Source organism: Asterias rubens, chromosome 1 (genome assembly GCF_902459465.1).
Source record: "Asterias rubens chromosome 1, eAstRub1.3, whole genome shotgun sequence".
In the NCBI taxonomy this organism is placed as follows: domain Eukaryota; kingdom Metazoa; phylum Echinodermata; class Asteroidea; order Forcipulatida; family Asteriidae; genus Asterias; species Asterias rubens.
The window spans coordinates 2,554,691-2,569,571 of NC_047062.1; the positions used below are offsets into that span (position 1 = coordinate 2,554,691).

The 14,881-nt window shown below is 37.3% G+C and overlaps 1 protein-coding gene across 1 annotated transcript; it reads right to left on the minus strand.

Annotated features, from left to right (window-relative positions):
* Nucleotides 1–4,470: 4,470 nt before the first annotated feature.
* LOC117293228 (von Willebrand factor A domain-containing protein 7-like) lies at nucleotides 4,471–12,986 on the minus strand. The gene is made up of 15 exons (XM_033775452.1): nucleotides 12,828–12,986; nucleotides 11,652–11,864; nucleotides 11,163–11,292; nucleotides 10,366–10,517; nucleotides 10,025–10,152; nucleotides 9,478–9,610; nucleotides 9,129–9,377; nucleotides 8,561–8,733; nucleotides 8,172–8,292; nucleotides 7,547–7,768; nucleotides 7,374–7,395; nucleotides 6,597–6,693; nucleotides 6,171–6,388; nucleotides 5,291–5,417; nucleotides 4,471–4,991 (listed from the first exon to the last, which is right to left on the minus strand). Exons 1-15 carry the CDS (start codon nucleotides 12,961–12,963, stop codon nucleotides 4,857–4,859), a joined length of 2,256 nt encoding a protein of 751 aa, XP_033631343.1. The 5' UTR covers nucleotides 12,964–12,986; the 3' UTR covers nucleotides 4,471–4,856.
* Between the last annotated feature and the right edge of the window lie 1,895 nt (nucleotides 12,987–14,881).

Consider the following 14,881-nt stretch of genomic DNA (forward strand, 5'->3'; position numbering starts at 1 on the left):
TACAATCCAGTTTCTTTAACCATGAATTAATCTCTCTGAGTTATTGGGGTTCTCAAAAACATAGGTTTGGAAACTCAACGTTTTGGTCAAATGCCCTGATCGTCTACAGGAGAATGCAAATAAAATATTTTTTTTTTTAAATTCTCAAAAAACATCTCTGAGGGCAGTTGATAACTGGGTTTTGTTAACGATTAAAATGCGAGAGGTTTATTGCACGTTTGATATGTAGATAACTATTGATTTGACATCGGTATGCGACAAGCAATGTAAGCTCAGTGCCGCCCAAGTCATGCATTTGTTCACAGGCAGAGTAGTCAGGATTCGAACCCAAGACCCTACTACTCTAAAGCAGATTTCTTAAATCATCTTGACCACCGAGCGTGCCGGAGTTAAATGCATTTTTTTATTTTTATATATTTACAAATAAGTTCATTGCACACTGGATATGTTTATATAAATCTTGCTGTTGGTGACTATAGACTTTTGGATCATATTACATTGTGAGATCAAAATTTATCTGGAAATTTATTATTTGTAAGGGAAAAAAGTTCTTCATTGTACATTCAACCCGTAGGAAAACATTATAAAACACAGACGTCCCCAGACAATAAGTGTGTGAGGTTCTGATCCCCAATGGAGAGCGCGTAGGTTTGCTTTTGGCGTGACGTGGCAATAGGCTGGGATATTGCACCGTGATCAAAAGGAACATTTGCAAAACAAGGGTCAGCTGACTTTGCCAGCGAGAGAAGAATGTTTGCAAGAGGGAGGACCTTTATGACACATTTTGATTGAAAATGTGTAAGAGTCAATCCAAAAGCTCATCAAGAAAGGACAGCGAGTTTGTACCACGGTCTCTAGGCGGCGGGAACCAGGCCACAGAAGACACACGTCTGTATGTAAACTCTCATTTTATGGTCTGACCTGCAACCCCTAAAGATTGAACGGGGTATTGGTATTTTTTTTAACCACGGGAGAGTTTATACTAGATCACGTTTCTTTCAATATTATTTTGTAATATTTTGAGGCTCGAGTTCATTGCAAACCTTGTACTGTGGTGGGGGAAGAAGGTACGTCGTGGTAGGGTCAACGGAGTGGTTTTATTTTATTCATTTTAATAATTTCTCCCTTCAAATTAATAATTGATGTGTATAGCGAGGGAGGTGGGGGTTCCAATGACACAATAAGAACCACTCATTTTTCATAAATTGAATAATCTGGAATTTCATTTAACTCAATAACTAGTGTTTAAAAACAACTACGCGCCCGAGCAGTGTTAAGATGCTCAGCGAGTTGTAAAATATTTTACCGATGGTGAGGCTGCAAAACCTTATTCTATACAGGCAATTGATGTAGGCTTATGTACATGGTTATAGCTATTAAGGAGGAAGTTATATTTTTCATTGCAAGGCTAAAAAAAACACAGCAGAGAAATATGTTAGAAATATGTTATAAATACTGTCACATGCCTGATGCTTCGTTTTTAAAAGGGAGAGGGCACACGGGCATGTTCTCTATGTAAAGGTCATGAGTACATTGTACATTTCTACTGGAGCATTTCAAGGGCACCAAGGCAAATGACTAGGGATCATGGAGGCAATCGCCTTCGTTGCCTCATTGAAGTATCAGGTCTGCTTCCAGGTTGGAGAAAGAAGTAATTTTCACGAATTTGATTTCGAGACCTCAGATTTAGAACTTGAGGTCTCGAAATCAACCATCTAAACGCACACAACTTCGTGTGACAAGGGTGTTTCTTCTTTCATTATTATCTTGCAACTTTTATGACCAATTGAGCTCAAATTTTCACAGGTTTTTGTATTGTATGCATATTATAAATGTGAAGGCTAGTCTTTGACAATTACCAGTAGTGTCCACTGCCTTTAACCCAACACGAGGCTTTGGAAGGTCAAGGTCAGTTTCAATTTCTTGGAAGAACAGTTGCTACCTTCTTTATGGAAACTGTTGAACTCCCAAGAGAATCTTTAATTGGTGCCGGTTGATCTAGAGGGAGCTGTAATGGGGTGATGATTGGGTCAATTTCACATTCTAACAGCGTTGTTTAAAGGACAAAGTACCATCCGCTGATGGATTGATTAAACCAATTAAAGACAATAATATCGTATCTTGTAGATAAGACCGTGGCTTGCATGACATCGATTTAAAACAATTAATGAAAACGCTCACTGAACGATAAACTCCAAAAGGGAAATTAGTTTCATTTTATTCTCATCAAATAAGACATTTCAGACAGAAAATGTTTCAATGGATGTTTTCTACTATCACCATTAGACCGTGTAAGTTTTATGTAATTCTGTGATCCATATAATAATAGACGAGTTATTTTCTTACAAATTCTATAACGTTCCTTTAAACAATAAAATTACACTCGTGTTGCTTGTGCAAAACTTGATTCGAATATTTCCGAGGCGAAACACTGTGAACCGCGTTCGACTGTTTAATATCGCGTAGAACAAAGCTCTTTCAATGAATATCCAAAACAAAAATTTTTCCTTTGTGCTTAAAGGCAACGTAATCCTTTGCAACCGTTTGATTGTTTTTATTCCAAATAAATGAAGACAGTATGCAATAAAACAGACCTGTGAACATGTCAATTCAAAAGGTCCACGCAAGAAGAGAACTCCGTAATCGGAATCCACAATCTGAGAAATGTTTTCTGACAGTTACATTTCTTAGATTCAAATAGTTCGGGGTTATTAACAAAAACATTTTATATTTCCATCACCACATTTCTGTCAAAGTGAAATAATTCTCAAAATGCTTTTTAATATCAACAGCTGCTGTACGTCCATCAAGTAAGTCCCGTTGCCATTAATTTTAAGAGTGATAAGCTTAAAGGCAGTGGACACTATTGGTAATTACTCAAAACAATTATCAGCATAAAACCTCTCCTGGTAATGAGTAATGGGGAGAGGTTGATAGTATAAAACATTGTGAGAAACGGCTCCCTCTGAAGTGACGTAGTTTTCGAGAAAGAAGTAATTTTCCACGAATTTGATTTCGAGACCTCAAGTTTAGAACCTGAGGTCTCGAAATCAACCATCTCAACGCACACAACTTCGTGTGACAAGGGTGTTTTTTCTTTCATTATTATCTCGCAACTTCGACGACCAATTGAGCTCAAATTTTCACAGGTTTGTTATTTCATGCCTATGTTGAGATACACCAAGTGAGAAGACTGGTCTTTGACAATTACCAATAGTGTCTACTGTCTTTAACATTTAGTTATGTTTATAAAAAAATATATCAGTTCAGACAAAAGAATACAACGATTCCGGGGTCGGGGTCGGACGATTGAAACTAATTAACCATTAATACACAGTATCTTACATTTAAACAAAAGCTACATAACAACAAATTGCTTATGTTGCAGACCTTCTTGAAAACAATTGTATTAACGTCACTTATAATAAGTTCAATAACAAATCAACTGTGTATATAAGCCAATATTGTCATTGCAAATCCTGAGTAAAATGTTGTTCCACTTTACCAATGTTTACCATACAAATGTAAAAATCTTAAAATGCTAACCTCAAAAGCAGGGCAAGTTTCATAGCGCTGCTTAACAGTATATGCAGCCTTTCCTGCTAGCCTTAGCAGAAAATGTGCTTAACCGTAAGTGCAATTCACATGTTATTATTAGTTAGCACGCCTTTTCTCGTGCTTACGGTTAGCAGCGCTATGAAATCGCGCAGTAGGCCTAAGTACCAAATCGGCCGTTAAGCAGCACTATGAAATTGGACCCTGGAAGCTAATCTGCCGCTGGGTAACACGCCTCTGGAAAAATATAACAATTTATGTCTGCTTTAAACGTCGCACCTTTAGCGGGTCAAACTCAATTATTTTTGCCTGGCAAAAGTGCGGGATGGCCGTTTTAGTAAAAATAATTTGCCGCACTTTAAATAATTTAAAATGGCGACGCGGGAGATTGCTAAAGACTGTTTGCCATAATGGTAATTCGAGGTGTGACACTCCAATATTGAAATATATATATATTGTTCCTTACCTTACATTTTTGCCTTTACTATTGGTGAATGGCGTTTATCGTCTGTTTTTAAAGAGTGTCAGACAAATTTGATTGTTTTTTTCTGATATCTACATATGTTATGGGTATATTAATCTCGTATTTTGCTGGATTTTTGATGTTTTAATGTATTTTTATATTGTAAACCTAAACACAATTCAGCCTTTTGGCTGCTACGTTTGATTTTTAATAAACCAATAATAATAATTATGTTTAGTCCAGTGTTTCCCATCCCATTCTAAAATACTTTTGTATGCTCTTTCACGCTTTGAAAAGCCTCAAAGACAACTGTGACTATAGACGATGTGACCTCTGGCGTCACACGAAAACCATAACATGATTCGCGCGCATACCGCCGGGCAAAACCTTTGTGTTTTGACAGCCAGCTAAAGTGTATGCAATCTTACCATATTCGTGTCTTTTTGCCCGGCGAAAACTGACGTATACAGTGTGTTTTTTTTCAACAGAGGGCGGTTTGAATGTAACTATAGGTCACATCGTCTATAGGGTTCCAATTTATAGAAATAAAGTCCAAACAAACCATTCTTTGTCCCGTTCCCCGAAAGACTAAAAACAAATCCAAAACGAATTATTCCAACGCTACTCGTCGTACTCGTCGAAGGTTTCCCTTCGAAAGATGACATTTGTTTTCAACAGGAGAATGGTTTATCCATTTTTGTTTAGAACAAAATTGGCGGTGTGTCCACTCTATCGTATTGAATGGTACTATAAACTAATCCAATAAAACATTTACATTACGTAATCATTTTTGGAAACTTTTGCAACTACATGTAGATCTGCTCGGTTCTTTTGGGAATCATTTTCCTTCTTGTTTTCTCTCCCGAGTCATGAAGAACTTGACAATGATGACAAGAATCAAAATCGACACCAGACTGCCAGCTACTATCCCCACAATACCCCCAACGCCAAGACCAGAGGGGGCGTTCTCAACCTTAAATACACAGACAAAATAAGTTTAGTCCATCACCAAATGTTATGAATATCGGTTGTTGAGTAAAACCTCTGCACGTTCTTTACAAGTGGTATTCTGTTTTACAAAACTAGTTGTTTGTCTTGTGTTTGGGCGTCAATTATAAATGGGGGGGGGGACATGTCCCCAAAGTTTTCAAGGGTGAGGCCACAATATTACACCACATGTTTTGGACACCTTTATCATAAAGCTCAAGTATTGCACTGTGTAAGACAACACCCTGTGTCCCATCATGAGCATCAATCCAACTTCCAACTTACCGGGCCGTTACAGATTGGTTCCTTTATTTTTCCCGCCACTGGTGTATAGAAGTCTTCACCGCATGACGCAGTGTTCCCATTCTCATCTCGAACTGTGATGTTCACTTTGGGACAACAGCACGGGGCTCTACATGGCAGCGAGACAGTAGTTGTAAAGTTAACAAGAGATGGAGTGATTGTACTACTTGAATGACAGCAACTACACCCTTAAAACCATCTTTTGGTAAACAGTATTGCCCAAAGGCCCACACTTCGTGTTTCACAACTTACATGCAAAATAACAAACCTGTGAAAATTTAGGCTCAATCGGTCATCGGAGTTGGGAGAAAATAACGGGAAAACCCACCCTTGTTTTTGCTGTTTCGCCGTGTCATTAAATGTGTTTAAAATAAATCCTTAATTCTCAATATCGAGAATTGATAACTGTTTTAATGTTTTCTCAAAAAGTAAAGCATTAAATTGTTTAATTTATTTTGTGTATTACTCTGCGTATGAAATTATTATTTCATGGAATAATATTTCAAGAGAAGTCTTTCACCATTACCTTATGTAAACCCTGTAAGTTATTTGTAAATCTGTGAACTTTTATTTGTTTTTTTCTGTTCCGAAAATGTATAGCTTTAAGCGCGCAAGAGTCCATTTGAGGCGTTACAATACAAGCAAAATGTCTTAGTGCCGAGTCAATGGGGAATTCCGTTAAGACATCGGACCAGTTTCTGTTGTAAAAAATCCAGCAGGTAAACGACCTTGCCCTGGTCACTCGAACTTTTAGTTATGTTTCTCAAGCGTGTTCTCTTGGGAGTCGGGGATATGGGATTTTAACTTATTTCATACGCAGAGCCTAATACACAAAATAAATTAAACAATTTGAACGTCTTACTTATAGATTGCTGTAACACGGAGAGAGCTTTCCTCGTATTTCAAGGACTGACTGAGTCCAACTTGTGGATCAGGACGAACCTCTATCAAAGACGTCTCATCCGTTGCTTGGATTCGAACCCACCACTCATGGAGGCGACAGTCGTTGGTCATGTGGTCTGCTGTGCAACCCCCTCCAGTGGCCAACACGGTGCAGGTTGGAGAAGTCAAGTCAATTACCTGATGGTGAGTAAAATGTTCAATTTCTGTTGATGTATACTTTGTAGGAAATATCACTCCCCAAAACAAACTCGTATTTATGTCTTTTACCTAGAGGAATTACATTTCCAAAATATAAAACTTCGGCACACAACTTCTTCAAATTATTAAAAAAGTTGTTATTTAATATTGATATTGCAATTTAAACACGTATTTATTAAAAACTTACTTCAGGAATAATTATGGGAGTTTCAACTACCGTCACATCAGCAGAGAGAATATTAACAGCAGGTGATAAAGAACCTGAAACGCTTAAAGTCACTTTCCTGGTGAGTGAAACCAAAGTAATAAAAGGAAAAGCTTACAATGATTCTCGTTTTATGCAATTTCATTATCATTGACATTATTTTTACCATGATTTCAATCTCCACACAAAAACCAAAATTAATATATAGTATAGCAATTAAATCAAAAGTAAGGAACAAAGAAAAAGCAAATAAAGAATGCAGACACTAATCTATATGAAATTTACACTAAAAAACTGTTACACTCAGGAACAAATAAAGGCAGTGGACACTATTGGTAATTACTCAAAATAATTGTTAGCATGAAAAACTTACTTGGTAACAAGCAATGGAGAGCTGTTGACAGTATAAAACATTGTGAGAAACGGCTCCCTCTGAAGTAACGTAGTTTTCGAGAAAGAAGTAATTTCCCACTAAAATAATAAAATACTTCTGGCCAGAAGCCTTTTATTACTATCTGAAAGCACACTAATTTGTACAACAAGGATGTTTTTTTCTTTCTTGAGAGCCACAACTTCGTGTGACGGGTGTTTTTTCTTCCACTATTATCTCGCAACTTCGGTGACCAATGAGTTCAAATGTTTACAGGTCTGTTATTTTGAGCATATGTTGAGATACACCAACTGAGAAGACTGGTCTTTGACAATTACCAAAGGTGTCCATTGTCTTTACGAAACAACAAAATAAACAAATCTACCTACACAGTAATGCCAATCGTTGCATAGACCTTTTCGCAAATACTGGGGCGCGCGCGTAAAGCTTGAAATTGATGCATTGTGGTCTAGCTGGTATCCAAATTTGATCCATATATATCCCACAATGCACCTGATTCAACAGTCTGCGCTTGCGCATTGGTATTTGCGATAAGGTCTATTGTCATCAGCACGAACAATCACCACGCCCTCTTGTGTCTGTCCAGATGCCAACTCCATGGTCAATGGTTCAACAGTAGCGTTCAATACTCGTTCTATTGGTACATTGATTTCCACTGCTCCTCTATTGGTCCCTATGGAAACACTGATGTCCATGGTGTCTGCTGGTCCTTTGTTTGTAACTCTAAATGTCAACCTACCTTCGCTTCCTTGATAAACCTCATCTGTACGAAATAGTGGAATGGATTTTTAATAGCCTACAGGAATTGTGTTTATGTCAGATTTTTGTTCTTGTCAAACAAATTAGTGTAAACGAAAAGCAGCCATTCAGATACGGTATACTTCCCCATTGCAACTTTGTTTCTGTGCATCAAAATTGCCACTGTTGTAGTGCTTTCCAATGGGGATTTGTTGTCTTTCTTAACTAATTCAGAATGGGGAATCCTTAAAAAAAACTATCAGGTAAATTTTTGAGGATGACAATTCAAAAGGCCCACTACAGAAGAAAGAAATTCACCCCTTTCAAGTTCAACAATAACAACCCTTTTTTTTCAACGAGTCATCATTTGGTAAGAGCACAGAATACCTACTCAGACCTTTAAAAAAAAATGTTTGTTTAATACTCACCTATTGTATTATTTCCAATGACTTTTTCCAACTTGAAGTCAATAACTTGTACCTCTGTTGGGTCTGTCCGAAGGAATGAAGCGCCTTTATTGTCTACGCCAACAAGACTAACGAAAAATGCCTAAAATAAAAAAGAATCTAGTATGAAAATAGGTACCTTTGAATGTTGAGGAAAAAGAACAACGGTGATTTTGTATGTTTCATGTTTTTTTTTTTCAGTTTTCCCGGGAATGCGTTTTTTTTTCTTTTTTTTCTTTTAATAAAATATATTTCAGTGGGGCACGAACGTTTTCTAATAATAACTCTAAAGCGTTATTTGTATGCCTCAAAAATCGCTTCGAAGGCTGAGAGATCCTTGAACAAGAGCTAGAGTTGTTAAATAAGAATACCTTGTTTGGAAGTGTCACATTAGCTACATACAATCCTTGAATCCTTCCTGCAAGTGGTTCAACGACCCCAGTAAAGAGTGTCTCACGACCGGTGGTATCATGAAATCTAACTTCACCGATTGATCTGATCAGGTCTTGGCCTGAGATCCGGATTTGAAGTGAGAGCTGAGCTCCTTGAGACAAAAGCAACGAGAGACAATGAATTGATATTATTTGATGGAACGTGTTTCTGAAGTTAACATTCGGGTTGGCATTTTGATAGCGAGACACAAACGGCTTTAACTGAAACGCTTGTCAGAATCCTTGAAGTTCTTCTGTTCAGAAACCACTAAAATTCACACAGTCATTGGAGTCATGTCAATTTTTTTTTTCTCAAGCGAATACAATGAGCTACCAATAATGAAATACAAGTGACGATGTACCTTTTGCAACTGTCACCTTAGTCCCAAGAATACAAGTTTCTCAGAATTGCTTAAAGAACACCAATTGTCTCCAAGTACATGTGCGCTTTAGACTGCGCAAGAGGAAATCGTATTAGCGGGAGTTGGAACTGGTAAACGGTACCTACCAACGACTGGTAACCCCTCCAATGGATACGCAGTTCCTGATTGGTCAACTTCCAAAAGGTCAAAGGTGAAACCAAGGAGGCTTCTTGCAGAGACGGTGACTTTGTACTCGGAGGCAGGGTTCACATTCTGTAGCTTGAGATTCCAGTTTCCTTTTGATCGCTGCAAGGAGGTGTTGAAACTAAAGACTATCTGCTGGGCCGAGCTGGTGAATATTTCTGCATTTAGGTCACTCGGGGACCCTTCGATTCCTAAAGTACAATAAACAAAGGAAAAATGTGTTTTGAGTAAAAAATTTAATGGCATTAAAAACTTCCGTATGGACCCATTAACTGGATTGGTATAACTTACCCTGTGAGTTTGTAATGTTCACTACTGCGTCGTCCAGTGGACCGAAAATAGAGACTAGAAATTCAGGTATTGTAGTATCAACTGGTATCTCCACAGGGGTGGTGCTGTTTAGACTTAGCTTCAGTATTGTGACCTACATAAACACCAACAAAGGTCAATAACATTGTACTACGTTGATTTCATATTTTTTTTTTTTTTTTTTTTTTTTACATAATATACTTTAAAAAAGCTAAGGCCATCTACACTACTCGTTATAATATAAAATATATATATATATTTTTACATAAATGGACATGTATTTGTTTGTACAATTGTTTATGCATCTGAGGAAGGTCCGGTTTGAATCGAAAGGTAAGACCATATCCACTACTCATTATATTTTTATATCCATAATTATGTTAGATTCTAACACCTTGACAGAAAAACAAACCTGCAGTTTTTAAGTTTTCACCGATGTGTTGCCAATGATCGGACAATAAGTTCACGTCAAATAGCAACACGCCAACATTCATCTTTTACATGATTTTGTGTATTGTAGCCGACTTACCTGTGATGCTCGAATATTACCCTGAATTACTCGTGTTAAATCTCGTATACCATCATCGTCCGTAAAGTAGATGTTTCCGCCAGACTTTCTAGCGATTGTGAAATAAGATAAGTACGGGGTACTGCTTGCTGAAAATATCAGAAAAATAAATAATTGAAAGTGAAAATCTTCTTGAACGCGAACTGTCCGTAGGATTCATACTCTTCATAGTTGGAGTATATAAACACGTGAGGTTTGCGGCACACCATGTGTAAATCTCTTTTTAATAGTGTCGGTTCTGAGAAGAATCGGTGAGAACTATTACATCATGGTTGGATAATGGTAACTCAATTGTACATTACCTCTTTTACGACGTCTTGATGTACAACCCTCTGTCAGTACGAAATCCACTCTAATGAGACCTTTCTCCGCTATTAAAGCTTCAACGTTGGGGAGTTTGTCTTTATCCTTGTCATCAGCATCAGTGAAGAGGTACACGATACTCCCATCCACACTTAAAGAACAAGACAATTGCTAAATAATAAATTAAATAAACGTCACAGCCGTGTCAGGTTTAAACCAAAATTAATATACTTTATCCCCGAGGCAAATTTAACATCTCTTATATCGTTGTGGTACCCGCTGCCAAAACATAGGATTCACACTGCCTCTAGCTGCCGGGCAACCTCGGTAGTCTAGTTGGTATGACAATGTATGAATTGCAAAGGCCGCGGGTTTGAATCCCACCCGAGTAATATGCCTGTGAATTATTTCAACAAAGCTCGTGAAAGTACTGAGGATCCAATGCTAACACACAATCGTATGAGGGTAAAGCCAAACTTAAGTGCAACAAGCAACATAAATACGCTTCATTTGGGAGACTTTGTAACGACAGGTGGCAGCAGACTTGCCAGGTAGATGTCAATATTGTTTACGTAGTTTTGAACGTGCAGCACATTACTGGGAATATTACTATTATATTTACCTGGTAAGTCTGCTGCCACATTGCCACCCATTCCAACAGCGCGTAGAACAAAGGTCACGTTTTGAGTATTTAAGAATGAAAATCTTCCCCATGTTGCTTAAAGGATGCATTTGCAACCCCTCGATGGTGTTGATCCTAACTCATACGTTTACAGTAACCAATTACCTAATTTACCTGTTTTGAATCCCAAGTTCAAGTCCGCTGTTGGCCAACTCTGGGCAATCACCGCCGTCAACTGCAGTTAGACCACTGATGTACTGGATGCATTCCTCCGGATCGGTAGTCACAAATGCCGGACCAAATGCTTTAATACATGAACACCATAGTCAATCAATCAATCAATCAACCAATCAATCAACCGATCAGAAGAAATTTGTATAGTGCAAAAATCATAAAAAGACAGCTACAAGACAGTTACATGAAATTTATTACAATACACTTGTTGAAAAAGACAACATTTGAGCAGTTTTGTTTTTAATATTAATAGTGTGGGCATCCTTGATGTGATTTGGAAGAGTTTTCCATTATTTTGGAAACTTTTGAAACAAAACTCTTTTTCGAAACTAGAAATTTGAATAATCAAATCTAACACAGCTCTCTATTCATGCAGATAGCTCCCATTGATAAAAAAATGATGTTGATTTTATAGACTGATTAACTAACCTGGATCATTGAACGGTACGACGACATAATTAGAGACCGCAAAGCAAGTTTCTCTGTTGGTGTTGGTTATATCAATAGCTGCTTCTTTCACAGCTTCTATTTCTTCACTCATACTACCAGTCGTGTCAATAACAAACGCCAATGAAGTCCCAACATCCAGATTAAGAAGCTTACGAAATGTCTGCTCCCCGATTAAGTTATACAGACCGGTATCTGAGAAGGAGAAATCGACCAAATTAATCACACATCAACACCAGTTTTGAATTTTGTAAAATAAAAAAGAATATAAAAAAATATAAAAAAATAAGTTATGTGATGTAACACCTGAATGGAGATGGTTTGACTTTTTGGAACCTAGTCATAACTTGTGTATGGAATTGTTAAACTAAAGTAGGCACGAATATATAGCAAGCCAAGTTCTCAAAAGAAACCATCTCCGAGCTAGTAGTACAATGTTAAAGCAAACCCTTTGATAAACGGTCCTAGTCTGATCGGTTAATGGTGCTAGGGTGGATTTCACAAAGAGTTAGGACTAGTCTTATCTCGAGTTAGGACCAGTTACTCGTCCTAACTTAGGACCACCCATGCAATTTGTATATCTCCTAGGACTAGTCCTAAGTTAGGACTAGTCCGAACTCTTTGTGAAATCGACCCCAGGTCTCATAGTTCAAACATAGTCCCACATACTTTGCAGGAAAGGGTATGGGTACTTTTTGTAGGACACAAAACGCAATGCCCCAGATTTACATTAAACTTACACCGTTTGAAGGTAATACTATTAGAAAGCTTCCCTTAAAATATTAGTTGCGGATGTGCTGTAGTTTTTGAGAAAGGAGTAAAACAATGTCATGAACATACGTTTTTACACGCTAAAATAATGTTCGTCTCATGATCATCGAGACGGAAATTATTTCCATGACATTGTTTTACTCATTTCTCAAAAATTACAGCACTTCAGCGCGTAATCTTTTCAGGGAAGCTTTCTATACAATCATTATCTTCAAACTGTGTAAGTTTAATGTAAATATGTGGACATTGTGTTTTGTGTCCTACAAAAAGTACCCATACCCTATAAAGCGCCTCGAGCGTCACTGAATGACGGATAAAAAGCGCGCTATAATTTATAAGAAGCCACTCTTGTTTTATTCATATTTCTACAGGATTATGGATACGAACCAGGATGGTAAAAGAAGTCTACGGTAGCTTGGATTGCCGTCAGTGCAGCTTGTTGATGGTAGAAATGATGAGGTGACAATCTTCTTTCTGAGGATTCTTTATTGATACCACCCTTTGCTGTATCAAATCTAGACATGTCGTAGATTCCACCATGGGAACATTGTGGTGGGTTGGTATCTGTGGAATGCAATGATGAAATAGTACGTTCGATTCTTCGAAGGGAGTATACAAATTCAGTTTGCACTGGTAAAGCACACAGTTAAAGCCATTGGACCCTTTCGGTAAACAGTATTGTCCAAGGCCCACACTTCGTGTATCACAACTTCTATATCAAATAACAAACCTGTGAAAATTTGGGCTTAATCGGTCATCGGAGTCGGGAGAAAATAACGGGAAAACCCACCCTTGTATCCGCGCGTTTCGACGTGTCATGACATGTATTTAAAAAAAATCCGTAATTCTCGTTAACGAGAATTGATATTGTTTTACTGTTTTCTCAAAAAGTAAAGCATTTCATGGAATAATATTTCAAGAGAAGTATTTCACCACTAGCTTCTGTAAACCCTGTAAGTTATTTGTAAATCTGTGAACTTTTTTTTTTCCCTGTACCGAAAGGGTCCAATGGCTTTAAAGGCAGGGTATTATACTTTTGGTAATTTTCAAAGACCAGTATTCTCACTTTGTGTAGAATAAACACATGTTTTGAACGAACCTGTGACAACTTGGGCTCAAATAGTAATCGAAGTTGCACCAAAAAAGTTGTTCCATCTATAAGACCTATGTTCGACCCATCTTTGAATACGCTGCTCCTTTATGGCATTCAAGTCTTACATGCAAACATTCTCTGTCTATTGAATCGATCCAAAAACAAGCTTGCAGAATTATTTAAGGAAGAAAATATAACAACTATGCCGATGCCCTTTCTACTTGTTGCTTGCAAACTATGTCCCACAGAAGAGATGAATTATGCCGTAAATTTGCCAAAAACTGTATTTTTTCTAATCGTTTTAAAGGCAGTGGACACTATTGGTATTTGTCAAAGACTAGCCTTCACAGTTGGTGTATCTCAACATAAGCATAAAAAAACAAACCTGTGAAAATTTGAGCTCAATCGGTCATCGAACATGCGAGATAATAATGAAAGAATAAAACACCCTTGTCACACGAAGTTGTGTGCGTTTAGATGGTTGATTTCGAGACCTCAAGTTCTAAATCTGAGCTCTAAAACTATGGCACTTCAGAGGGAGCCGTTTTTCACAATGTTTTATACCATCAACCTCTCCCCATTACATGTACTCGTCACCAAGTAAGGTTTTATGCCAATAATTATTTTGAGTAATTACCAATAGTGTCCACTGCCTTTAATAATTGGTTCAAAATTAATCCCAAATCTCATTCCATGTCACTCAGAAACAAACACAAATTTTATGAACCCAATTCCAGAGTTGATAGATACAACAAAAGTGCAATCCCCCACCTCACTCGAATTTTAAATCGAGTCAACTGACTTTAACTTTTATCATTTTCACTTATGATATTTTTTATTTTATTTTGTTGGTGTTTTTATCGTAGGTCTTTTGTGGCCTTTGTGCCGTTTTTTATATAAATATATATTTTTAACATATTATTTGTTGTAATGTTTGTAATTCAAATGCAATTCGGCTTTTTGCTGTGACTTTTGAATTTTTTTTAAATAAATAAACCATAACAAAACCATAAACAATACCAAACATAACGATGTCTCGTTATGATTTCTCAACAACTTAGTGGTAGACGCTGTGGTCATTCACTAACAACAAAAAAACAACAATTGCCTACCTCTTGGCTTGGTTATGTCTTGTCCAGACCTGAATCCGCCTACCAAACATAACAATGTCTCGTGAAGATTGCTTGAACAATTCAGTGGCATTACGCTATGGTCAGAAAGACGAAGTCAATTAGACAACAAATAATAATGTTTTGCAACGATTAGCATTGACGTAATAATCAACAATTGATCTATCCTAAACACAGTGTAATCAAAAATCTGTCCATAACAAAAACCGAATTTTGAC